General features: G+C 40.3%; 1 protein-coding gene across 1 annotated transcript; it reads left to right on the top strand.

Moving 5' to 3' along the window:
- Positions 1–40: 40 nt before the first annotated feature.
- Positions 41–27,195, top strand: VPS35 (VPS35 retromer complex component). Its single transcript, XM_074839202.1, has 17 exons — positions 41–107; positions 6,952–7,050; positions 8,495–8,591; positions 9,389–9,512; positions 10,920–11,102; positions 11,425–11,638; positions 12,397–12,480; positions 12,945–13,054; positions 15,995–16,091; positions 16,184–16,332; positions 16,845–17,052; positions 17,551–17,706; positions 20,519–20,641; positions 21,582–21,761; positions 22,910–23,149; positions 23,863–24,006; positions 26,295–27,195. The coding sequence occupies exons 1-17, from the start codon at positions 105–107 to the stop codon at positions 26,472–26,474; spliced, it is 2,391 nt and encodes a 796-aa protein (XP_074695303.1). The 5' UTR covers positions 41–104; the 3' UTR covers positions 26,475–27,195.
- Positions 27,196–27,866: the final 671 nt, after the last annotated feature.

The raw sequence follows: 27,866 nt of genomic DNA, 5'->3' as shown, positions 1-27,866 counted from the left end.
CGGCGCGGCGGCGGGGCGGGGCAGCGCGGGCGGTGCAGTCACATGACGGTGCGCGGCGCTGTGGGGTGTTGCTGGTGGGGGCGGCTTGTGGTGGCGGCGCGACCATGGTGAGGGGCCGCCGGTGGTGGGGGCTGCGCCGGGCCGCGCCGCGGCGGGGGGGGGGGGATGGCGGGTGCTGTGGGGTGCGGCCCGCGGGAGCCGGCGCTGGTCTCGTCGCTGTTCTGTGTGCAGGTGGGAGCGGTCCGGCCCGCTCTTGCTGGTGGCCGAGGGGCAGGCCCAGCCGCTTGGGGCTGGCCTGGCCCGGGGGGCTCCTGCTCGCTGCCGCTCGAGAGCGCCGTCGGCGGCCGCTCTCGGTCGGCCGTGGGGGTGGGCCTGGGTGGGTGGTGGGGCTGGAGCCGGGCCCGGAGGCCGCCGCCCGGCCCGGCCCGGCCCGGGTGGGGCTGAGGTGAGGGTTGGGCCCGTTGTGTCCGCGGTAACGGTTCGCGCTGTGGTGAACGTTGCCCGTCGTCCGTCGTCGCGGCGGGTCAGTGCAAGGCACTGCTTTACCGGATTCGACCGAGTTTGTTTGTAGGGGCACGGGCGAAGTGGGTGTTTTTATTGGGGAACTACTGCTGCACTTACAGTCAGAGTTTAAGTGTATTTTAGCGTGCTGGTCCTGTCATAAACCCGAGGTTATGTCATTTCTAGTGCTGTCCGTTTGTGTTCTTGTTGTTCACATTGCAGCCTGCTGTTCAGTTATTCCTGATCCTCCAGGACTGCTGTTTCAGCCTTTCCTAGTGAACCTTCTTTCTCTTCCTGTAGAAAAGCTTATTTTGCATTGGTGGGTCCAGCTCGATAGAGCTGTTCTGGAACAAATGTTGGTGTTTATTAAAGAGGCAAACATGAAACTTCAGCATGGAAAGAGCTCTTATTGAGAAATGCTTTTCTATTTTACGATAACTATAAGGGGACAATCAAATTTCCTAGTAAAACTGAAAAGTCTACTTGCTTAGCATGTCTTCTGTGGTATTTAATAATAAAATTTTAAGCAGCATTTGCTATAACTATCATGGCATGTTAATTAGCCAAAGTGTGCAATATAAACAGTGCTAACAGTATGTAGACACTGAGGCAAAAACTGAATGCTTTATAAAGCAGGGATTGCATAGGTCTTAGGCTTTTGGCACAGACTTTCTTTTTAAGGTTATATGCATGTTGGTGTCAGTTTAATACTATATCCTCTAGAGGTGTGTGTGGGGACAAAACCTGGAATGTTACTTGAAAAATGAATGGCATTAATTGGGTGATGAGAAATGCTAAATCTACATAGATAGCAGTCTCTGTCCCCCACGTAAATACTTTGTGGTAGTCTTTAACTCAAGAATGACACAACTTTCCTCTGCTTGTCGCTTCCATGGGAACTGGCCTGAGACTTCTCTAGTCTCATGTCCTCTTTCTAAGAATAGCTGATATCAGGTGATTCAGAAAAAATAAATTTATAGGTGTTAAACATGGAATAATCCTTTCTACCAAATCAGGCCCCACTGCTATTTTCTATGGCCGAGCTTGGTTTAAACCTTGAAGCTGAGTGTTTAAGTACCTTTAATGAGATTGACTTTAAGAGGGCTCTGGCTGTTCTTGATCATTTTCTGAATAAAAAGTCTAGCCTCTTGATTCTTGTTAATGTCTTGTGGCAGTAAGTACCAGTTTAAACATGTGAAAAATGTTTTCTTCTCTCTGGTTCATCTGTGAGCTCCTATACAGTGCAATACAATAGAAGTTCTGGAGTTGCCTTCAGTATTGCAGAGTAATGCTTCCTATGTGGCATAAAATGCTTATGCTTTTTTTGTTAATTCAAAGCAGCAAAATGACTCTTACAGCAATGCATTGTGTGCACCGAGGCTTCATCTGTAGGCTGGCAGTTGTCCTGATCAGCTTCTGTAGCTATTTTCTATCTTGGGTAGCATTTGTTTTCAGTGTCTCAAGGGTGACTGGTTGGTAGGTAGTCCTACTTCAGTCCAGCTAGGAGGAGGCAGAAAAACCTCCTTCAGTAAATCTCTTTCATTGTGGTACTAAATGCAAGCATGTGAGCAAGCAGAAGGAGAAGTCATGTGTGGAATAGGCTGCAAGCGCATCAGTTAACTAAAGTACTTAATCATTTGGAAGTTAGATGAAAAGGCACTTTAGAGTGGAACAGAAACAAAACCTTCTGCTTTGTATTATTTATACTCTGCATCCAGCTTAAGATACCTGTATCACCAGAATACAAGCAATTTGGTAGGCTCTACAAGTTGGCCTTGAACTCTGCTGTATTTCAATTCTATGTAATTCTTTCTCATGAGTACTGTAAGTTACCAGATTTTTAAGAGGAACACTTCTTAAGTAGTCAACATATTGACCCAAAATAATAATAATAATCTCCATAGTGAGCTAAGTGTCAAGTATGAAACTAAGTATGTATCTTATGAAGTCTTCCCATGGAGCTGAGTGTTAGAAAATAAGCAAATTGTACACAATGGGTTTAATGTTCACTTTGTATGTTCAAGAATAGTTGCTGTTATGATGATAGGCATTGTCCAGAATAATGTTTGCTGCTGCAATAATACACTTTTCTAATGATCATCTGCAGGATAACTTGTATTACCCACTCTGATCAGCCAGGCAGTAGACTTCTTCCAAGCTAGTTTGGGGTTTTAAAAAAAGTTATTGATTTCCAAGGCAATTTACAGTTCACTAGCTTTTATTTAAAAAAAAAAAAAAACAAAAACCCAAAAAACCCACACCAAAGGTCTGCTCTCCTCACCCCCCTGCCAAATTCAGCTGCTGCATGTTGTGATTTCCATAACTTGCATGTGGTAACTTATGATTGTCCTGTCTTTAAAGCTAGAAAAAGGCTATGGTCTCTTGTACAGAAACTGATAGGGCAGCTGAAAGAGGCAGTGCTCTGTTCATTCCCCACTGCTCGCTTGCTTCCTTGTGGCTTCAGAGGAAAAAAGGTTAGGGAACAAGTAAAGCAGAAAACTCTGTCCATGTCAACTCTCCTTTTTCTTCAACATTTGCAGCGTATCTAATAGGGGTAAGGCTCAGGCACTTCTAAAATCTGAATGGCTGCATAACTGCTATAAATCACTTATCTTGTGTTCATGCAGGAGTTTATACCTTATTGTACTTGATGATAAGGCAGTACATTCTGTGCCTTGATTATGGAGTATTGTTGCTTTTCTCCAGTGCCAAAGTATCTTCTACTTCAAAAGCTTATGTTCAAGATTCTTGTTTTGTAGATTGGTGTAGGACTGCACAGCACAGTTACATTTTTTGGATGAAATAACACTTGAAAATACCATCTTGTGTTATTAGGTTCCTAATTTGAAGTGGAAGATACAGAGCATAAACAGCTTTATTCAACATTATATCTGACAGAAGAACTGGTTTCTACCAGTTCTGTTTGTTGTTGGTAGGCTTTTGCTGTGTGTTCTTTTTACTTCAGTTGCTTTTTGCTACAGCTTCCTCAAACTTCAGGTGTATGTATCAGGATATGTGTATCTTGATGTGATCTTGTGTATCACTTGATAATAACCATGTTATGTGTGATAACCTCTGTAGTTCTGAAGCTGAAAGCAGCTTGCTTTCTGAAGTGGGGAGAAAAGGGTAAGCTAATAAATATTCAGACTTTGAAAACTGAAAAGTAAGAAAGAGTTGGAACTTGTTCAGTGGTGCTGCTTCTAAGATGTTTTCCCTTCATGTGGAGGTAAAGTTGATACAAACACCTTAGGTTGTTTCTGTTGTATGCTTGTGATGGTCAGTGGTAGGTTATCTCACTACCTGTGTGACTAAAATGCTGAGATGTCTTTAGACGTGAAGTGTAGTACCCTTGTAGCAAAGACATCTTTGTTCAGACCAATCACCTTTTCAGTCTCCAAATCGGAACATATATGAATGTAATTTTGCTCTTCATCTTGAAGAGATATAGAAGAGAAAATGTTAATCTCATGTGGTAACATGGAAATGCTGCTGTCAGTGAATTCAGTCAGGTACTTATCACAGTCCCAGTGTTGAATACAGTGTGGCACCTTGCTGCTTAAATTTAGAGCAGAAATGGACATACTGTCAGTGTCTCAATGCAAACAGAATTTGATGTAAAGCTCACTCTGATTCATTATAAATGGGAAAGCTAGGTCAGACAGAGTAAGGCTCTGAAACTCCATTATTTCCTCAGCTGTTGGTAAAAGACAGTGGTTAAAGTTGTATAAGAGAGTCTATACCTTCAATTAGATATTTCTGAGATAATTATTGTTGTCATGTAAAGCATAGTCTCAAGCTTGTGGTAGCCATTTTGCTTTAACCACTGTTTTTCACACCAAAAGTGAGGAAACTGATGCATGTGCACTCCGCCAACCACTTCTCGGGGCTGCAGCAAATATGTTTCAATAAATGCTTTAACTTGGTGTTGCTGTCAAAAGGCCACCTTTTCACAGCCTTATTTGCAGTGTTTTATGTGGTTGTAGGGTGGATTATGCATATGGTAAACTGTTAATCAGCTGGGCTAGTCTTCTAGCTTATTTGATGCTTTACAGCCTAAACAGCTCTCCCAGCACTGCGTGGCCCTGTGAACAACTGGAGGTGGAGGAGCAGGACTGGTAGCCCTGTAAGCTTAATGCCCATTAGGAGAAGGGGAGTTAGGAAGTTGTGGTTAGTGTTAACATTACTGCACTGTTTCTAGCTGTGCTTTAATATAGAGAGATCTGATGTGGTTAGAGCATATGGCATTCAGCTCAGTAGCGATGTATCTTCTCTAAAGCACCAGTACGTGTTCAGGGCACTGTAGAGTGTGACAAATGTTCTGGCATAGACATAATTCAGCAAGTCTGTTACGCGATGTTTTGATATTGATTGTTGTACTCTCGTCCCAGCACTGTCATTTTCTGTTCCTTGAAAGTCTGATCTGTCATGGAATAAATAAAGCTTAGCAATTACAGCAAAGTTCTGCTGGCAGAATGTACTTGCTTCACAGTTGGCGGTTTTCTAAGAGTTTGTAGCTATTGAATTGCCTGGGAAATAGGGCTGTCTAGCCATGGATACTACTTTTGCCTTATTGCTTAAATTGCTTAAATGCACTTTATGTGATTAATTATAGAGAACACTTTGTAAGAGGTGCAGTCACTAATTAGCAGAGGTGTTTTTTTCAGTTGAGTAAATAGACTTGTTAATTAGTTATTGTGCATGGTTTGACTATTACTGAGATGCACTGAGTTATAGTAGTGTTGGTTGGAAGGAACCTTTATCTCATATACCTTGCTTGAAGCAGGATTATCACCAATGTTAGATCAGATGAGCCTTGCTTTTGTCTAGCTGGGTGATTGAAAACCTTCAAGGGCACAGTTTCACCACCTATTTGGGTGTGATCAAGGCAAGAACAGTATTGCATGGCACTGTCTTGTTTTCTGTGTATGGAAAAGGATAGTGGGGAGAACAGGGGAGATACTGTCTGAGACGTTTACTAGGGAGATTCCAATTGCAGAACAAGAGCCCAGTTAAACATGGGAGAAAACAGGGATCTGCCAAGGCTGCAAAGCTCTATAACCATTAAGTTGCTATTAAACTAAAACCTCTGTATTTTAATGAAGACCTCAATTTTAGTATCAGTTCTCAAAAGATACTTATGGGGAGACTTCAAGCGTGGGCTGTGTGGGAGGAGTTGGTACTGAAGGTAATGTTTCTAAGAACATTAGGATGATGACATAATTCATGGCCTGCTAGCTTGTTACTGAGATTTAGTTAAAAAGAGGAGACCAGGAGTCTTCTGAACACAGTGAATGAGAGGAACAAGTTTAAATAGTTTGAGAATTTACTGATGCTGCAGGCTCGGAGAACCTGCTGTGTGAATCACTGTGTAGGTAGTATTTGTCAGGACTAGAGAAGATGTAATTGGGACACAACATCAGTGCTTTTATCTCTGTCAATATTTCAGAGGGGCCATCTGAAAACAAACTGCAAGACTGGAGAGGCTGGGAAGCTCTAATGAGATGTTGAAGATTGGGCCTAAACAGTAGGTGTAAGGTGTTACGAGAAAGGCTGACTGCAGGTGCAGAGAGCATTAGGGGTTCTGATTTAAGTAAATTTGGACATTTTAGAGGATAATTCAGGATGCTCATAGAAACTAATCTCATCAATCTGGGAGAGGGCAGGGAGCAGCTGCAGTAGGAAGAGGCCTATTATAGCTGGGTTGAGGGGGGCATCTTAAAGCTGTAAGCAATGGATTTAATTAATAAGAAAATGCATTATGATACTTAGGTGAAAAATGTTGAAAGTTTAAGTTGAAGGCCTGGAGTGTGCCTCTTTGAGGAGAGGTAAGAGGAGGAGGGTCACTGCGACAAGTAGGGGACATGAAGAGTTGTTGCTTCTCTTCAGTTTTCTATTGCCTTCTGCAAGTTGCTTCTACCTTCCAGAAAGCACTAACTGTACTTTATCCTTTGCCGATCTGAAACTTGTCCTTGATAGAGTTGTGTGGCTTAGGTAGCAGTTAATTAAGAACTTGTGAATACAGGAAAGCATCTGTACAGTTGCAGTGTGTGCAGTCTGGGCATTGCTTTGAAGCACTGTGGAAAGAATTAACGATGCTCCCTCTCAGCATAGTGATGTCTGCATTTTCTTGAAGCTTTTTCTAGCCAGATACTTGCACTGGATTCTTGACCTCTAAATGTTAGAAGGGAAAAGTTGACTCTGTTCAGTCCCCATGGCTTTGTGCTCCAAGAAACAATGGTGCTCACAGGTAACCTGTCTCCTCCCTGCCCTCAGGTGTTTGCAGAGTACTGTGAACTTTCTCCCTTACATATCACACAGCAATTTCTGACAATTCTTGTGTGGTCACACTGCAGTGTCACTTGCACTGTGTTCTAAACTACAGGAACCCAGTTTCAGTCAAGTCATAAACAGCTTCATAAAAATAATTGATTTTCTTTTTTTTTCTTCCAGCCAACAACACAACAATCTCCTCAGGATGAACAGGAAAAACTCCTGGATGAAGCCATTCAGGCTGTGAAGGTGCAGTCTTTCCAGATGAAGAGATGCTTGGTAGGAATGTGGCTTTAAAATGCAATGAAGCTTCTTGTCTGCTAGGAATAAAACAGTAAATCAATACTAATCTCTAATGCTGTGAGGAAAATTAACCCTTTGTGCCTCTTTCTGGCAGAAGCTTTGTGAATGAGGCAGCTACTCAATGGGAGTCAGCCTTGAGTATTCTTTGAAATGTGTCTTTCTGATTTTGCTCCAGTATCTGACAAGATGAATTATAATTTGTGCTTGCATTTAAGTAAATGTAAACTGAGAATAAGCTTGCCATTTGCCGTCAGAAGGTTATTGTGCAAATTCATTTTATATGGAACTGTATGATGGAAAACTACTCTTGTTTGTGTTCAACGTACTGTTGGTTTTTCCATGTAGTTTTTTCCTGGCGGGAACCACAGACTGAGGCTAATAGTGAATTACCTGCTGCATAGGATAGATTTTATAGTGATTAACTGTAGTTTGATGCATGAATTCTTCTGTGGCTGCAAAACACCATTGGCTAGGGTTGTGCTGAGATCTTTATCTTGAAATTGTAGCCAATGCAGGCAGATGATACTTAGCTTTCTTGGGTTTGAGAAGCCTCTTTTTATTTGGAGAAACTACTTAAAGTTGCAATGAAAACTTAACTATTCCCCTATATTTTCTTGTGGTTAGCCGAGCTAACTTTGCAGCCAAGTGACAGTAGCAAGAAAGGTAACACCTCTTCCACTTCTGTACTCTGTGGAATGCTTTTGAAATCTTTGAAGCAGCTGAGCTTTTCAGTGCTATCTGCAACTGAGTGACAATATACTAAGTGGATCACACTAGCAATTCCTTCTGTTCTCCCCAGAAACTTAATGTTGTTGCATAGGATGAGTTGAACAAGTATGTATCTGTGGTAGATTAGAAGTTTGTCTTGTATCCTGTGATGCCAGGTGATTGTATGCATCATAAGTTATGCAGCCTAATAAACTGGGACTTCCAGTAAGGTGTTGTTCTTGGGTGAAAAATGGGGGAAGAGGAATCTAATTCTAACAGTGGTCTGCTGTCAGTGTGTATCTTTGGTTTGCTAGAGGTTTCTTCGTGAGATCTGAGCAAAACAACAGACCAGACTGGGAGGGAGGACGTCTGTTCTGTTTTGCTTGCTGCATAGAATCTGAGTGCTGGATGGAGACTTCTGCATAAGCAAGAGTTTATTTTAGTTTTTTGTACCGTTAGTATTACAATTTATTACTGTAGTTCTGCCTTCAGATATATCTTCTTATCACCTTCAGGTATAATGTTCCACTTAATTAGGATGGGCAACATAGTACAAGCTAGATAATAAATCACTTGATTTAATTAGAATTATCACTCTCCTGATGTTTACTTAATCTTCGCATGCTTCTTAAAAAAGCTAAAAGTGTATCTTTCTAAAATGTTGCAGTTGCCTACTATTCTCACAGGCTAATCTCTCTTTCTTCCTCTAAAGGACAAAAACAAGCTCATGGATGCTCTGAAACATGCTTCCAACATGCTTGGTGAGCTGCGGACTTCCATGTTATCTCCAAAGAGCTATTACGAGCTCTGTATCCTTTGAAGAGGAAATGAATAGTTGAAATGGTGAATTTGGAATGAAATGTTCATCTGCTTTTTTTGGTACAATGTCATCTTGTCGGTCTCAGATATTTACTAGCACTTTTCTCCTCAGCATTTAGTTATCTGGGTATATTGTAGGAGAATATACACTTATGTGTATATTATGTATATGTAAGTGAACTGTGTAAGTTCATCTTTTCCCTTTGGTGTAAAGCAGGTATTTAATGGTTTTCATATCTTTCTTTGGGAGGTCTCAGGAGTCTAGTTCTATAAAAATATCAGCTCTGTCAAACAACTCTGCTTGCAGTATGCTACCCCTAAATTGTAAAACAACTTATTTTTTGCCCTTTGTTATTATCTTAGCTTCTAACCATATAAGTCAGTGCCTTGATGTATTTACTTGTGCATATTGTGGTATCTGAAGAAGGGGAGCCTTTTTCATGACACTAGGGAATAGAATGTGAATATATTCAAATATGACTTTCTCCATGTGTGAATGATATTCTTCTGTGACACATAGTATGCCTTTACTTCAGATACTCCGTTCAATCACGTTTATTTGCTTACTATTTTGATTTAGTTTTTTTCCCTTTTTCTAATATGCTAAAAATGATGATTGAAGGCTTGGGGTTAATTTTGCACATTTATCCCAATAGTGATTATTGTTTCCGAAGTACTACCTACTTGGGCATGATGGTATTTCATTCCTCCTTGGTGTGAATGAACAAATTACTATGTAAATCTGTTACAGACATTCTAACTTAAAATCCTTAACTGTGAGAAAAAGACATGGCAATTTCTGATGAGCTACACTACTTAGAAGTCTACCTGACAGATGAATTTGCCAAAGGAAGGAAAGTGGCAGACCTTTATGAGCTAGTACAGTATGCTGGAAATATTATTCCAAGACTGTAAGTGTGTATATAAGTGATTGGTTTTTTAAACAGGTGAATAGTGGTCAGACTCTGGGTTCAGATAATGATTGATTCTGCATTCTTGCTTGACAACAAGAATTCAGTTTGCAATGATGAATAGTATTCCTGCAAATCTTAAGAGTGGATTGCTATGAAACTTCAGAAATTTAAGCCAAAAGTGCAGCTGCAGATCAGTTCCTCTTGCCATTGCACATGACCAAGATGGAAGCACTTTGATCTTGGAATAAAGTTGTCTTTTGGGTAAAGAGCCGGTCAGTGGAATATTAACCAAGTACCATGTTCTGATTAGTGAGATTGACTATACATTTTTTAACTTTTTCTGTTACCTGTTAATGAACTTGCACCTGAGGACCTAGGTCTTAGATCCTAACATGTAGTAAATGCTTTGTAGTCATCTGTTTCTTTGGAGAGTAAGAAGTGTGAGAAGGAAGCTGAACATTTCTGTAACTTAATTCTTAAAGACTTTGTGTTTCTGAATATTGTTGCTTTTTGGCTATGTGATAGCATGCTAGAGATGGTAATGGAAGACTTATATGTGACCAGTGGGCTGGAGTAGATCTAGATATTCAGATTTAGGACTCATTTTGCTTGGTACTGCAGTTTTTCATTCCTGACCTTATGCTTATGCCAGAAAGAGTATTTGGAGACACCAGGCTGCATCCTCATGCAATTTCTGGAGTTTGGCTAATGGCTACCACAATGTCTTTACCCCTCTGCATAATCATTTGAGCCGTCTTCCTGCCTACTTGATGTAGGCTCTAGTTCTCCCTGATGAATCCTTCTGGTGCTTTCTTGGAGGTTCTGTGCACATCCATGCCTGAGGCAGAGAAGTGTGCAGAGAGAGTTGAGGCCTCTAAACTGAGTATGTGAAGGTTCTGAGCATTTAATGTGTTTTCTCTTAAGCTGAGGGGGAATGCAAGTATACTGGAGCAGCAGTTCTTTGCATCTTGCATGTTCCTTGTACCTGTTGCTTACTATAGAGATGCTGTCCTGCTAGACTACGGTGTAAAAGAGGCTTAATTGCTTCACTGTAATAGATTACTTACCTATATATGCTAGAGCTGTTTCCCAGCTTAATGAGGTGCTGGAAGGATAGACAAGCTAGTCTGGGAGTATTCAGGACTTTCTGCATGCTAAGCATTCACACATTCAATGTATGAAGCATTGTAACGAGGTCAAATGGCTGTTCTGACTTGCTGTGCTCTATAACAGAGGAGAGTAGGAGTTGAAAGCCGACTAAATAGCCAAAATTATGGGACCTAGATGATATTTTATTGTTTTTTGTGCTTTGGTAATACTGCCAGGGTGGAAGAAAGTAACTGTTGCCTTTAAGTGTGGTGATATTACTGTACAATTTATTGTTTGAATCTGTGCCTTTTGCAGGTATCTCCTGATAACAGTAGGTGTTGTCTATGTCAAGTCATTTCCACAGTCCAGGAAAGATATTTTGAAAGACCTGGTGGAGATGTGCCGTGGAGTACAGCATCCTCTTAGAGGCCTCTTTCTTAGAAACTATCTCCTGCAGTGTACCAGGAATATCTTACCAGATGAAGGCGAGCAAGCAGAGTAAGAAAGATTGGCTATAACTTTAAAAAATTACTGGTTTAACAGAACATATTTAAATTTTCTGTATGACTTTCTTCAGGTTTGGGAGAAGTAGATACGTTAGAACTCTATAGACTTGACAAGGTGTTTTGTTCTGGAAGGGAATTCTTAACGGACTAAGGTTTCTCATAAGTGAGGTTATGAACCTTTCTTATGAACTCAGATATCCCACCACACACTTCCCTGCCCTCCTACCTTCTTAAAAGTTGGATATTCATCAGTGGATGGAAGGATGAATACCTCTGACAAGCTTTTCCTGTTCCTAACCTGTTCTCAATTGCAGTGAGGAAACCACTGGAGACATCAGTGATTCGATGGATTTTGTGCTGCTGAACTTTGCCGAGATGAACAAACTTTGGGTGCGAATGCAACACCAGGGCCATAGTCGGGACAGAGAGAAAAGGGAGCGAGAAAGACAGGAACTGAGAATCCTAGTAGGAACAAACCTGGTTCGCCTCAGTCAGTTGGAAGGTGTTAATGTAGAGCGATATAAGCAGGTGAGATGTCTGTCCATCCTTTCTGACTTCTGTTATTTTTTCCAGATGAAACCATTTTAGACTTCTAGATGAGCATCTTGAAGTATTACAGCTATGCTAAAAGTTCAGTGATCCTGGTGCTTCTCGAACTCTTCACATGAGGAAAAGTTCTGAGTGCTGATGAAGCTGTATAATGTGTTGTGAGGCTAAGGACATGACTCATGCATTTTTTCTATAAGCTCGTCTGTAATGTTGACAAGAAATTTTTAAAACTTTCCTTCCATAGAATAATGAGTTGGTTTATGGGATTTGTGCACTTACAGCATTCTGGGATAGACTTTACAAGTTAAATGAAGCTATGCTTCCCAAAGCATTCAAGAGAACTGTTATTGTATGAAATGATAGTCAAGCAAATAGACTATTTAGAAGTCTGTCCCTTGTAACTTCTTCCATGTAGCTGCTGAAACCAAACCAGTTTTGAGTGGTACTGCTGGGACGCTAGTAGTGGTATGTGCCAGCAAAGCTTGGAGCACTGACTTACTAAAAAGCTTGCAGGTTGTATAATATATGAAAGGGACAGATGTCTGAGACCAGTAGAATTTTTTTCTCTGAAGGATGGAACTGCTGGAAGCTGGGACTTTTGATCAGAAAGCCTTTATGTAAAGAATAAGCTGAGGAATGTTAGAAATATTGCTCTGCTTGGATTCAATGTATATGTGTGAGTATAAACTCAGAAAGTAATTGTAAAATCACTGCACGACTTTTTTTCCCTATTCCAGATTGTTCTGCCTGGAATATTGGAGCAAGTTGTAAACTGTAGAGATGCTTTAGCTCAGGAGTACCTCATGGAGTGCATCATACAGGTGAGCTGCTTAAATTCAGTTGCACTGATAGGACACAGGGACACTTACTCCTATACTTTTAGTCAGATTCAAGTTACTTTCACCTCTTCCTTGTGAACTGGAAAACTTCATCACTGGGACTCTTACATAGTGGCTTGTCCCATATTTTTTACCAGGTAGGCAGAGCAGAGATGAATCCATTTTGTGCTCCTTCTGTTGCAGAAGCTTGTAAGCATCTGAGCAGCAGTGCCTGCAGTATGAATTGTAATAGATAGCTGGGCCCTCAAGTTACCCATTTGTCTTTCATCTCTTGCTTCACACATATACCCCATCAAGATCAGCTTGGGGAACCCTAAAGCATTCATAGGCCAGACCATATTTACTATGTGGCTGTCTGCTTTAGAATTACTTTGTTGCATTTTACTGCTGTGTAACAATGGGCAAATTCAGTTTATAACTTGATGACTATTGATCTAAAACTTCAGGTTTTCCCAGATGAATTTCACCTCCAAACCCTGAACCCATTTCTCAGAGCCTGTGCTGAGCTGCACCAAAATGTGAATGTGAAAAATATAATTATTGCTTTAATTGACAGGTGAGTGACCAAGGGGGTGGAAATTGGCTCAAAATTAAGTTTGTGTTGTGCACAAGCGGATGATAGTTCTTCTAGTATTTGAAAGCTTTCCATTTTTGATATCACTTAATTTCACTGTTTCTGTATGTTTCTATGAGCTGTAATTAAGGCTGTGAAGACTATTATTTCTATAACTTCTGCTCTCTGGACTCTGCTTTTATAGCTTCCAATGAAACCTGCTTTGAGAACTGATTAAAGCTTGTAAACAGATTAAGTCAGGAAACAACCCATTTAGTATTGATCAGTTTCATGTTTCTGAACTGAAGTGGCAGCTGTGTTCTGCTTAGCCACGTCAGTCATAGGTACCTCTTTGAAAACTTGAAGATCCTAATGGCTAAATTATATATCAAGGATACTTTACCTTGTGATTTTGATCAGAGAATGCCTCTTCAGAAGAGAGCTAGCAGGAAATGGAACTACCTTTTTAATTCTTAGTTTACCACTAGCTTCCAGCCTCTTCTCCCAGAAGTGTGTTTTTCCTGTGGAAGTACTGCTTAAAAGCACTCGCACTGAATTCAGATATGGGGGAGAAATAGCAACTGAAGTTTGGATTTGTATCCTGAAAGGAGACAGCACAGATTATCAGTGAGTACCTGCACTTTCTTGCTGCAGAAAGCAGTAAGCCTCAAAAGCCTTGTCCTTGCACACAAATGTGTACCTCTGTATATCTGGTCTGTGTACCAATGTATGGACTTCAGTTACCATAGGGATCTTGAGTCCTCCTGGTGTTCAGCAATGAGTAGGGTTGTTGTGGCTTTTTTACTTTATCTTTGCTAATGCCTGGAGATGGAGCATGTATATTAAGCATAACTGGTAGGATCTTGAATTTTTTACTTAAATACATAGTTCTTCTCCAGGTTACATCAGATGTATTTCTTCAGGACTTTGGTATTATTGGAATATTTTGCAGTATTTGTGCATTTGGCAGAGAAGCAGCTCTGCTTTCATCCAGAGATGTTCAGAAAGTTTCCTACACTTTCCTGCCATGGCTGAGATTTTTCATAATTTTGTTAGCTTTTAAAATAAATCAAAGCAAACGCCCAAAATCCCAAGAAGCATTGACTGTAACAGTCTTAATTTCTGAGACTGTCTTGAGACTACTTTCAACAGAGGTCACAGGATCTTTTGCTAAGTTCTTACATTAGTGTGTAGCGATGTAATTCTTGCAAGAAGGCTTCCCTCCTGTAGCTTTTGCTGTCATGTCTACTTAGAGGACTTAAACAGCTTTGATATTACCTCCACAGTAAGTTTTCTATTCTTACAGTTGCTTACTGTTGTAAGCAACTGACTAGCAGTGTACCTGCTGTCCTCCTAGACTTAACACTACTGTGTTTTGTTGGGCTGCTAATAGTGTCTTCCAGAGCAGTGTCATTTGTCTATAGGACAAGGGTAGAAAGGTAGCAGTGTGAAGATTATCTTTGTACTTGTGCTTTTGACTGTAACGTTACTGCAAATGTTGGAGGATGTGGGTGGATCTGTTCTTGGAATCCATGCATGTAGGGAAGAAGTTGCTCTTGTGTTTGGATTGGAGTTGTTAGGAGCAATTGTTAATGTGTTTTGGTATTGTGTAGTTAAGATGTGAATCTGCCCCATACAGGTAGTGCCTGTTGGCATTTCTTATCTTTATTTCAGCTGGCATAGGATAATTGAAACTGAACACAGTGACTGCTGAGGAAGCTTGTGAAGCTTTAGTCCCTAATCCCATGAGGCTTTCCTGTTAAAGGAATCTTTCTGTAAATAGTCTTGCTGCTTAGGGATCTCTCTTGCCTTACTAAATCATTCATAGCTTTTAATTATGCTGCCATCTGCCTGTAACTTGATCATACTTTGTAGCATGCTGGCCTTACTCTCTAAGCTGTTGCCAAGAAAAGCAGCCTTGTCCCTTTGAGAGAAGGCAGTGATTGTTCCTGGCTTTAGACAGTCTGCTTGTTACTACCCTAATGAAATATAAGACTATTTCAGTGTCTCTTTTTTCCTGGCAGTGAAGTGTTTTGACACCTCAACCTTTTCTTACCTGCCTCTTTGTTTCAGACCCCAAATTCATTCAGAATCAAAGTTGAGAAATCCTGTAAAAAATAATTTTAAAATTTTTGATTGGGTGCCTTTTCCTAAATATTGTTGTAGGTCTTTCTCTAATTCAGAATAGAATAATCCCTTAACAATTAGAAAACAAATACAGCAATGCTGAGCTTTTTAAGATGCAGCTTTAGTAAGGTGCTAGCTTTCCTATAGTGATTCTTCTTATCTTGTATCTGATATCTGCAGAAATGGTGGTTGGTGTGACTTTGTCCTGTTACAGGTAGAGATAGCTCTACAACGTATTTTGGATGCTTACTGGATAGCAAACTCTTGCTTTGTTTTTTTTCCCAAAAAAGTATTCTTCTCCACTTTAAATTTACTTTGTATTTTGCTCTTTGCAAACAGTGGAAGTCCCAAAGATGTTGGTCTGTCTTTGGAGATGAAGCATAGTAAAGTCAGCATATTTCTTCTGTTTTTTTTCTGGAGACTGTTTTTTGGAGAATGCTACTGGATGTCTAACTTCAGTAATATCACTGAATGGTTGCAGGATATTTGCTCTTCCGTCAGCCTATTCTATACCTCTTACTCTGCTGGAAAAAACAGAACACTTGCTGCTAGCTGAAGAACATGGATTATGAAATGTCCTTCTTGCTCTTTCTTCATCTTGACATGTCTGTTGGCACCCTTTTCCAGGACTGATATTTACCATGCTCAGTTGCTCTTAAGGCTTCTGACTTCCATTTATTTCCTTTTTGCTTGTAATAGAGCTTGAGAATATACCTAAAGGACTTGCTTTTTTTTCTGCCAGTATCTCTTTCTGGCCTGTATCTGAGGAGTGGAAAAACTGTGCTGACCAAACTGCTTTCCTTTATCTGTTACCAGGTTAGCTTTATTTGCACATCGTGAAGATGGACCTGGTATCCCAGCAGACATCAAACTCTTTGACATCTTCTCACAGCAGGTTGCTACTGTTATACAGGTATGCTGGATATTCTTGCATGCAGTTTTAGGGGTTTTTTTTTGCGAAGTTATGTGTGGTTTTTATCAACTCGGTGCTGTGTTAAATTTCAGTCTCGCCAGGACATGCCCTCAGAGGATGTGGTATCTTTGCAAGTTTCTCTCATTAACTTGGCTATGAAATGCTACCCAGACCGTGTTGACTATGTTGATAAGGTGTTGGAGACAACTGTGGAAATATTCAATAAACTTAATCTGGAACAGTAAGTAAATGTCTCTTACATTCTTTCTGGAGTGGCAATTAATACTATAAAATCTTGACTTCACATTTGGCAAGATAGCAGAGACATATGCTTTGGATGTGTTAAGATTACTGCTTTTGGGCCAAGCTATAGAGGATCATGATAAACTACTGACTAACCAGGACTTGCTCACCTGTGCATAAATCCTACTGCACAGCTGTACAGCTACACAGTGTGTATGCCAAGCTGTGTGTAGTTGTTAACTATTCATCCCTTACAGCACTCGAGTTCTCTTGCCGAATTTGCAGTCACAGTCTCTGCTTCTGCTAACAGCAACTTAAAACGTGTGGTTTCTGCTGTACATTCTAAAGGGCAAGATATGACTTGGTTTGATACTTTATTTCCTCTCTCCCTAGCAGCAAGTTGTTTAGATGTTGTGGTATACATCAGAATTGGCGCTGAGGCAGATTTTAAATCTGTCTACATGTGTGAACTATTGATTAATTGTGTTTTTTGCATATATTTTCTTTTAGTATTGCAACAAGCAGTGCTGTTTCAAAGGAGCTGACTAGACTTTTGAAAATCCCTGTTGATACTTACAACAATATCCTGACAGTTCTGAAACTAAAACATTTTCACCCACTCTTTGAATACTTTGATTATGAGTCCAGGAAGAGCATGAGTTGTTACGTCCTTAGCAATGTATTGGATTATAACACAGAAATTGTGTCCCAAGAACAGGTATGACATAAGTTAACTTGAACTTCTAGGTATTTAAACTTGAAAATGCGTACTAAATGATTTCATGCAGGGCATGCTTTGTTTCCTGGCTTTCATGCCCCTGCATGCCCCCACCTCCCCACCTTAGTAGCACAGGCTTTGTCCCACTTGATAATTTTCACCCATGTTCTTTAAATATCTCGTCTTTTGCACATCTTGGCTAACCTCATCCTAGAGACTACTTCTGTTAGGTTTGAACAGAGACCCTTTAAAACTACACCTATTGCCTAAAGAAGCACTGGATAGTACTTTGGGAATCTGAATTTCCTCTGTCCCAGTTGTGTTAAGAGGGAGCCTTCTTCAGGGAATAAGACAAATATGTCCTAAAGCATCATGAACTAGTAGACTTTCCTAGTGCTTTGTCAGCAGTGTGAATAGCTGTAAAAATGTTCTTAGTTGCTGTTGACTTATGCTTATAGACTACTCCAGTTTAAACAGAGCTTATATTGCCTTTAACAGGTTGATGCTATCATGAATTTGGTATCAACACTGATCCAGGATCAACCAGATCAGCCTGCTGAAGATCCTGACCCTGAAGACTTTGCTGATGAGCAGAGTCTTGTCGGAAGATTTATTCATCTTTTGCGTTCAGATGACCCTGACCAACAGTATCTGGTATGGCAGTTGGTGCTTCTGAATGCTTGTGCTCTCTGAACTGTCAGTTCTTGCATTATTTACTGTACAAGAATTTAGTAGAGCTGGGGCATAGCTGCTCTGGCACTAACAACTCAGTAGAAAACATTATGTATGACACCTTTAATGGTAGTATGAAATTTTGTTTGGAAAAAGCAGGCAAGAACTTAAAAGCATTTGTGGATTTAAACTTTGCGTCTCATGAGGTAGCAGTCTGGATGCACTATATTAGTTTGTGATAACTCTTAATTGATGTTCTGACAACTTCATATAACCATCTAAAAAGCAGCAAGCTAAATTTGGAGCACTGTGCCATGTGCATTCTCTTGGTATCAAAATACACAAAAAAAGCTCAGAAAATGCAGCTAACGTTTCACCTCAAGGATTTTAATTAGTGTAAGTATGTGGTCTTCATATAGCATCTAGTATACCACTGCTTAGGGGTTACAAATGTTTTTCCTCTCTGCTTGGTCCATCCTTAATAGCAGATTTGATAGGGGCCTTGGAACTTACATGTCATGTTACTCATAACAGTGTGAGTTGATCCATCAAAGCTTTATGTAGTGCTCTGATGTTAATCTGCTATTTCTGGCTTTAGTTTATTTCAAGCTTAAATGATGTCCCTATATTGAGAAGTGTGCATTGGGGCAGAGGGATGGGGATATTCTGTCTGTGCAAAATCCATTGTAGAAGCTGGCAGAAGATGTGCTGAAGTTGGATGCTGTTACTGATTGCAGCAGTTAGTTAGCTCTAGTCAGAGCTTAGGCCTGAGTAGGGACTACTATGAAGTTACAGTTAGCATGCATAGAATACAGTTGGCAGACTCTCTTTTAAAGTTGCAACAACATCATACTGTATAAACAGTGAGAATAGACCAACATAATCCAGTAGAAGCTATGCATAACATTACTGGCATTTACTTAGCTTGGGTTTAAAATACCGTGTAAAAAATTCTTGCTTGAAGTGTAGAGCTTTGCTGCAACTTCTATAATGGGGAGTAGCTTTAAGGCCTGCACAAAGATTGGAGACAGTTGTGTTATAGAACCTGCTTTTCATTGACTGCATTATTTCTGAATATCACTGGAGTAAAGCAGGAAGGTCAGCCAGGTCCTCATTAATTTCAAGAACTATATGGGTTAATTACAGCTAGCAAGTACCATATTCATACAGGAAAAGCCAAGATACTACTACTTTTTTTTTTTTTTTTTGCTGATGGAGAACAAAGCTTCACTGAAAGGGATGCTGGTACTAAGGGAGTTGATGTATTTTTACCCAAAAGACTTTGCATAGCTAGAGATGTTGAAGCTGTTTTTGCAAAGACTGTGAATATCAGGCTCTCTTTTCTCCTCTAGCAATGCTTAGCTTTAATCAGACTGACCACTTTACATGCCATTGTAGGACATGTCAAGTTACCTTTTGGATAGAATTCTGTAAGCTACTTTACACTTAGTAAAAATGCTTAATAGCTTCTTGATGAGCATCACAAATGCTTGTATCCAATTTTCCTACATTAGAGGAACAGTGGGGAAAAAATCCAAGACACTGGGATTTTCACAGCTCTTTCACAGCATCTCACTTTAAATGATGCATTCTGTATGGAAGAGAGCTGAAATGCAAATTCAAACACATTAGTACATTACAAGCCAAAGTGGCTAATACAGTGTATAATGGGTGATGACAGATTACTATTTATTCATGTTACTTACATGAGTTCTAGATGTAACCTAAAAATATATGTAGGGTTGGACCCTGAACTTCACATCTTGTGCTTGTTTCAAAGTGGTAATGGGACTGCTATGACCAGAAAGCAAGGTAATACCCAGCTGTAGTAACTAAATGTCTGTCTTCTGACACTTTTGAACTCTGCTCTCCAGTAGAAATTTTCTGAAATTTGGTTTCAGAAGTTTTAGTGTAAAATATGGCATGTCTTGAGTTTTGTCCCCTTTGAAGTGGAGTCAGGTTATCAGAAACAACAAATGTAATTGTTTAGCTTGCTTGGAATGGGTTATATTAATTTCTGATACCTGGAGTTCTATGTTCCTGAGAATTCTGGTTATGAGAATACATGACTAACTACATCAATAAATACAAATGATCCCAAAAGATGAGGAAGGGGAGAAGCTAACAGTAAAAACAAGTAGAGCTCCTTAGTCCCTCTCCACAGGTTTAGAACAAGGGTGATAGGCAGAAAAGTATCACATCCATATTGTCTCTGCAGCTTCTGCTCAAAACAGAGAAAGGCAATAAAAAAAGCTGTCACTAATGAACATGGTGAAAAACTAAAACCAGGGGAAAACAGCAAAATTTGTAGGTGTGACTACCAGAATGTGGCACTGTAGTCTTTCTCTGAGTATGAAAAGGCTTACTGACTTATGTATTTAGTTTCATGAAACTTGGTTTCTTTTTTTACTTTCTTACAGGCTTTTTATAGCTTCTATTTTGTTGAGGACAGAACATATGCAATATCATTATTAAATGCAAGCTCAGGCAACTTCCATCTCACTGCACAATCCAAAATGTTATCTGCAGTTAATATAGTAAAAGTGTTGCCTGACACTTAATAAGCAGCTGTAGGAAATGTTTAGGCAGATACCACATAAAAAGCTACAGAGACTGCACAAATTGAATTCAAGTAAAGTAACTTGTATGTAGTCCCCCAAAAATACTGTAATTTATCTGATGCTAACACCATGTCTTCCTGATGTTCTTGTTCCATAGAGTGCAGATTAAGTTATAGATGCAAATAACACGCCTCTTTCAAGAATTCTCTAAGGTTACAGTGCTTCTGTTCTAGATCCTAAACACCGCCCGGAAACACTTTGGTGCAGGTGGGAACCAACGTATTCGTTTCACACTGCCACCGTTGGTTTTTGCTGCATACCAGCTGGCTTTTCGCTACAAAGAGAACTCCAAAGTGGTAAGTTGACCTCTAGGTAACTCTTGCGTACTTGCGTCTTTCTGGCATGCTTAAAAGTGCATTTTGTCTGGCTACAGTATGCTGAGACTTGATACAGAATGCTAGGGTTTTTCTGCTTGAGGCAAATTTTTTATTTGAGGTGCGAATGTTTTCTAATTTAAGGAGGATTTTTATCAATTCATATTAAATTACCTCAGCACTTGAGGAATGGTGAAGCAGAAATTGGCTAGTTGTGTCTACTTATGAAGGTAACTTCATGTGTTTCTACATGAAGACCAGAGATCTAAACCACTGCAAGTGATGGCATGAAACTGATTTAAATCTGGGTATTGAAAGTCATCAACTTCTAAATTTGTAACTATACTGTTTTAATGTTTCTAAAAGCAAGTGCTGCTTTGTAGGTTAACTTAAACAGTAGTTGCAAAAGCGCACACTGAAACAATCACTGATCCATTTTAGCCCTTTAAAAGCTTTCTGATTGAGAGAGTTAGCTTAAATATGTGTTTTCCCTTATTGTAGGGGATATATTGTGGGGAAATAAAAATGCTGTTTATTAAAAACACTCCTCAATGAGTGTTTTAAAACTCTCTCCCTTCTGATTGGTGCTCCAGACTGAATAGAATTTTTCTCCACTTACCTAATTAGGCTTTTGCTCCATTATGTTCTAAGCATAGCTGTGGTAACTGCAATTCAGTGTAGACTTCTGAGGAAGATTTCTATGACCTGATAGGAAATATGGATGTGAACTTTTTGTAAATGGAGGAAATAGATTATGAAGACCCACTGAGGTCAATACAGTACTGTGAGGGCACTCACTACTACTTCAGTAAATAAGTGGCTGGAGAGGCATGCAGAGGACAACAGACTGGAGCACTCTACAGATCTTACTACAATTTAGATTCTCTTTTCCTTATAGCTTTGACTTGTTTCACTTCTCTAGGATGACAAATGGGAAAAGAAGTGCCAGAAGATCTTCTCATTTGCTCATCAGACCATCAGTGCTCTGATCAAAGCAGAACTGGCAGAGCTGCCTCTCCGTCTCTTCCTACAAGGAGCACTGGCTGCAGGAGAGATTGGCTTTGAGAATCATGAAACTGTGGCCTATGAATTCATGTCCCAGGTGAGTGTCCCAATTATTACAGTCACTGTCCTGTGCTACCTTAAATTGGGCTTGGGTAGGTTTCCTGAACACTGAGCCATCCAGTGTGATTAAAACATCTGAAACGATTGACAGCTAATGGTACTAGCTAGAAACTCCTCATCTTCATTCTTGCTTCCCAGGCTGCTGTGGAATTAAGCTCCATTCCTACTGATTTGAATACTCAGTCTGCCAACATGTGGTATGTTGCAGTGCCACCTCCTACTTGCATAGTTGGTTCACTGGAGGAGTGTAGCTTTCTCAACAAAATGCTCCTTTGCTATCTCCCAGCTCCTGTTACCTAGCTGGTGTTGCCCTGACCACAAGCACTCTTTGGAAGTTCTCTAAAATTTGCAGTATTCACAAGTGCTGTGCTGGGCTTTGCTAATTAAAATCCTTGTATTGAAACCTATTATAAACAACTCTGAAAATCCACTTAAACCCTTTACTTGGTCTTAAGCCTTACTTGTTGCAAAAACCTTCCCATCCTCCCCATCAGATTAAAAAACAGTGTAACGTTATTCACGTTGTAAGCTTTGTCCTAATCTTTTCTCTAATACTGCTACTAATGTATGTTCTTAAACTGAGTTGCTGATAACCTCAGCCTTTCCTCATTTGCCATTGTAGCACAATTCTGAAGATCAGCATGATAATTATGTACCTTCTATTAGAGATACGGTTCAAAATTTTTAGGTTTTTTCATCCACGTAGCAGCAGTACAGATGCTGTTCTTACCTATTCTGTGGTCACTGACCTACCACTCAACTCTTGCTCTACTGTTTTGTGTGTTTCAAAGAACCAAATCCTCTTCAGAGTCTATTTCTGCTACTGAAGTTCCATATTTGAACAGATCTTTGAAATGAGGGAAAACTCAATCTTCAGATTATACGTAGGATCACATTTGTTTGCTTAAGTTGACTGCTTAAGTAAGAAGCATTTCTTGGAAGACTTATTTTCAGACTGGATTTAATTTGATTTTTGACACTCAGTGAAAGATCTTTTTTCTTGCCTGAAGCTTTTAACAAATGTGAAACTGGACACTTTCCTGCCATGTTGCTAGCAGGGTGATTTTTGGTTTTTTCTGATGTGTTCTAAAGCAGTGATTAAGTCTTGTGTTCTCCCTTGACTAGGCCTTCTCTCTGTATGAGGATGAAATCAGTGATTCAAAAGCACAGCTGGCTGCAATCACCTTGATAATTGGGACATTTGAGAGGATGAAGTGCTTCAGTGAGGAGAACCATGAGCCTTTGAGGACTCAGTGTGCACTGGCAGCCTCTAAGCTTCTTAAGAAGCCAGACCAGTGCCGGGCTGTGAGCACTTGTGCCCATTTGTTTTGGTCTGGCCGAAATACTGACAAGAATGGAGAGGAGGTAAGAACAAAGCGACAGCAGCATAACCCATCTTACCTCAGTAACATGGTTCTGCCTTTCTTCTAAAGGCACTTACTTCTAAAGTAGATACATCACTTAGTGATGTAGATTTAGTTGGAATGTATTCTAATATATGAAGTTTCAAAATTTCACTGCAATGTAAGCTGCATAAATACAAGAATGGAGCAAACTCAAATTTAAGGGTGGAAGTACCATGCAAGCTTTTGAGGGTCAACTAGTTTAAGACTGGCTGTCAAACTACAGTCTGCATTTTGCCTGTGTTTAGTATAGTAGCTGTGTTTGCACATGAACTACTAAACTTCCAAATTAAAGATACAAGTTGTTAAAGGTAAAAACCAAAATAATTGAAAAAATAATTGTATGTTCTTCAAGGCTTGTCACAAGCTGTTGTCATTATCAAGAGCAGTGTTTGAAATATGTTCTTCAATGTATGCATTAGTGTACATATTAAAGTTGAGTTCATTGATCTTACAATTGAAGGCTTTCAACAACTGTTCGTTACTGCTTGATTTAACAAAACTTAAAATTGGTGTCAGTCAGGCAAGGTAAGCTTTCAGTGAGAGCTTGTTGTGCACAGTTAGTGTAGTTTTATGTTCCTGAGGTAGACCATCAGGAAATGCCATATATATGCCAAGGGAGGAGATAGCGAAGCTCTCTAAGGTGGTTCTTGTAACTTGTTTTTCTCCTTCTAGCTTCATGGAGGAAAAAGAGTGATGGAATGCCTAAAGAAGGCTTTGAAGATAGCAAATCAGTGCATGGACCCTTCTCTGCAAGTCCAACTTTTCATAGAAATTCTGAATAGATATATCTATTTTTATGAAAAGGAAAATGAGGCGGTGAGTAGAAATGCATCTCTTGCATCTTATTTAAAGAGCATTTCTGTAAGCTCTTCATTCACGCTTATACCCCAAATCATGTCTCTCCAGCTTGCTCTGTAGTCTCTCAAGAGACACAAGTTCTAGTAATAACAGAGTAGTCAGTTCTTGATACACTAGTAAAATTGTGGATACAACTTCATTTGTCTTACATGGAGAGAAAACACCAAACACTTGTAGTTTAGTTATCAACTTAAATATTGTGAGATTTGGATACCTGAAATATTTATTAGATCAAAACTTAGTAGGACTTAATCTTACTACTTTCTTATCTAACTTTAGAGATACCTAACTTGACATAGAATCATAGACTGGTTTGGGTTGGAAGGGACCTTAAAGATCCTCTAGTCCCAACCCCCCTGCCATGGGCAGTGACACCTTCCACTAGACCAGGCTGCTCAAAGCCCCGTCCAACCTGGCCTTGAACGCTGCCAGGGAGGGGGCAGCCACAGCTTCTCTGGGCAACCTGTGCCAGTGTCTCACCACCCTCACAGAAAAGAATTTCTTCCTTACATCTAAATCTGCCCTCTTTCAGGTTAAAACCATTGCCCCCCATCCTATCCCTGCACTCCCTGATCAAGAGTCCCTCCCCACCTTTCCTGTAGCCCACTCTAAATACTGGGAGGCCGCTCTAAGGTCTCTCCGGAGCCTTCTCTTCTCCAGGCTGAACACCCCCAACTCTCTCAGCCTGTCCTCACAGGGGAGGTGCTCCAGCCCTCTGATCATCTTTGTGGCCTCCTCTGGACCTGCTCCAACAGGTCCATGTCCTTCTGTTGGGGGCCCCAGAGCTGGACACAGCACTGCAGGTGGGGTCTGATGAGAGGGGATTAGAAGGGGAGAATCCCGTCCCTCGACCTGCTGACCTCACTTCTCTTGATGCAGCCCAGGACACGGTTGGCTTTCTGGGCTGCGAGCACATGTTACTGGCTCACAGTCAGTTTTCCATCCACTCACATCCCCAAGTCCTTCTCCTTGGGGCTGCTCTCCTTCCACTCCTCACCCAGCCTGTATTTGTGCTTGGGATTGCCCCAACCCACGTGCAGGATCTTGCACTTGGCCTTGTTGAACCCCATGAGGTTTGCATGGGGCCACCTCTCAGGCCTGTCCAGGTCCCTCTAGATGGCACATCCCTTCCCTCCAGCGTGTCGACCGCACCACACAGCTTGGTGTCGTTGACAAACTTGCTGAGGGTGCACTTGATCCCACTGTCTATGTCACCAACGAAGATGTTAAACAGCACTGGTCCCAGCACCAACCCCTGAGGAACAGCACTCGTCACTGCTCTCCACATATGTACACAAGGGAAAGAAAATTCTTACAGCTGTTCAAGGTCACTGAGTGCACCACAACTGGTTGGTGTAAGCTTTTATTTAAAGAAATAGATATGACATCTTGTGTACCAGCTTAAATTCTACATCTGAAATGTGAGGTAGTTACCTCAGACATTTTCTGTTAGCAGATAACTAGTAAACTTACCCAGTTTGAAAAAAGCTGGTTGGTCAAGTAGAGATCAACATCCCATGTGATGTCATCATTTGATCAAGAGCAGATGTTAATGAATACTCTCTAGTTCTGGGAGAATGTCTAAAGGGATTTCAGAGATTTGCTGACTTTCCAATAACTGAACTGGCTTCCTGCTATAGTAGTGCTCTAGTATAGGAGATGCTGTATCTGATGGAGATGAAAATAAAACTTTGAATTTCAAAGCATTTGGCAGATGTAAAAAGTAGTCTCTGGATACAGTGGTGGTCTGCAGTGCGTTTTGTGCTGTGGTGTTCTGGGTAGTGCTGGACTTGACACCATAGGCAGCAGTACCTTCCTAGGTACTTGGTCACTAAGAATAACTTTAAATCTGATATTACCATCCCAACTGACTTTTACAAGTCATGTTAGAGTGCTTAGACAATCTGATTATGTGCTTTATTTGTATTGTATTTGTATATAGCTTTTTAAACTTGTATTGAATCAGCTGGAGAGAAATGATGTGGTAAAAGTTACAAGCTATTGGGTTAATGACTTAAGAAATCCTTCACATTTGCTGGGATGGGGGGAACTTCCACAAAACTCTGAAATCAGAACAGTCCTATGAGGAGCCAGAGAAGGCAGTCTCCAACACTTTGCATACAGTCTTACCAATATTTCCAAGAACTGTCCAAATACCAATTGTTTAGAGACAAGTCTGCTAAAACTACTGTCTATGCACTTACATACAGGTCTTGTTGCTGACTTCTGTTTATGTTCTCTTGTAGGTGACAATTCAGGTTTTGAATCAGCTTATACAGAAGATAAGAGAAGATCTCCCAAACCTTGAGTCCACTGAAGAAACAGAACAAATTAACAAACACTTTCACAACACACTGGAGCACTTGCGTCTGAGGAGGGAATCACCAGAATCTGAGGGGCCAATTTATGAAGGTCTTGTTCTTTAGGAAGATACCCACTGTACTTATTTCTTTTCATTTACATACCGTATGTTTTTTTAAGATAGATTCATAGGTTGTGCCTTTCAGAAATGTCAAGTTAAGTTAGCATTCATGTGTTCAGTCTGGCACTTCAAACACTTGTGTCGAGTACTCTAACAAAATTGAAAGGTTGGACCAGCAACTACAGGTTTCATCAGTTAGCATGGCTGAAACTTTCTCTGAAATCCATGTGACATGGTAGGGCTCTTCCAGTTCTGATTTCTCTTCTGTCTGTTCACTGTTGCTTCTGTAGCACTAGAGTTCTAAGCTGGCAGTGACTGTCATCTGAAACTGTGTCTGATCCTTACAGAGCATCAGATTTTTGGGATTATTGTATGTCAGATTCTGCTTGTGCTTTTCTTTTAATGCAAGTTAAGACTAAGTGTAATATTTTTCCCTAAAAACTAGAATATATTAATGCATGTTCGGAGAGTTTTAAAGTACCATGTTCAAAACCAGAAGTTATATTTTGCATATTAAGGCTCTGTGACATTCAGTGAGGGCCAGTACTGTGCATAGGGCATATTTATCAAGATAATTTTGTTCCAAATAGTATAAAAATAGAGAAATTGCAATCTATATAGATATGTATAACCTTCATTACTGTAAATTTAGGGGAAAATGCATTACACAAGTTTATTCAGTATCATGATTTTGCACCGGTGAAACAATAAAATTGCTATTAACACCTGTTGTTTCATGTCTCTTCAGAGCCCACTGTTGAACCCAATGCTAATGTTGAACCTTCTGATAAAAGCGAAAGAACTTCTATTTTGTAGGGACATAAAAATCAAGGCGTAGTTAACCTGGACAGGCTGGGAGGCTGCTAGCACTTCTAATGTGGAAGTTTGTAATTCGAAACCAGTATTTTTCTAGATGATGTCTGTTCACTTTTCCGAATGCTTTTAGGACATATCTTGAGAGAGTGAAGAATCCTACTGGATTCTAGGTGTGTGCTGGAGAGACAAATTACAAAGCTGTAGGAAACTGAGCAGTAGAGCGATTGCCAATGGCAACTCCTGTGAAGACTGATCTAGTCTGTAGGTTAATGCCAGTTGCTGAAAGCTTCAAAACATCTGTGTCACCTTAACTGAATGTAATTTCTAAAGCCGATTGAACTTCCTTACTCCTTGAGTTGACCACTGTTGTGAAAATTGTCCCGGCTTGATGGGGTAGTGAATGAGACCTTGGTGAGTGTGTCCAATAATTTAGAGCTACCTGTTTTCTGAAAAAGGCGAATACAATCCTAGGAAACAAGGATTATGGAGTAGACAGCAATTAGATTATCCATTGATGTATGTCTGGTTTGGAAGGGAGGAGGAGTGGGGAGATAATCTAATGGGTTTACTTGCCCAGTGG

Source organism: Strix aluco, chromosome 14 (assembly GCF_031877795.1).
Source record: "Strix aluco isolate bStrAlu1 chromosome 14, bStrAlu1.hap1, whole genome shotgun sequence".
Taxonomy (NCBI): domain Eukaryota; kingdom Metazoa; phylum Chordata; class Aves; order Strigiformes; family Strigidae; genus Strix; species Strix aluco.
The sequence above is the reverse complement of the archived record's forward strand: the minus strand, read 5'-3'. Positions and strand labels throughout refer to the sequence as shown.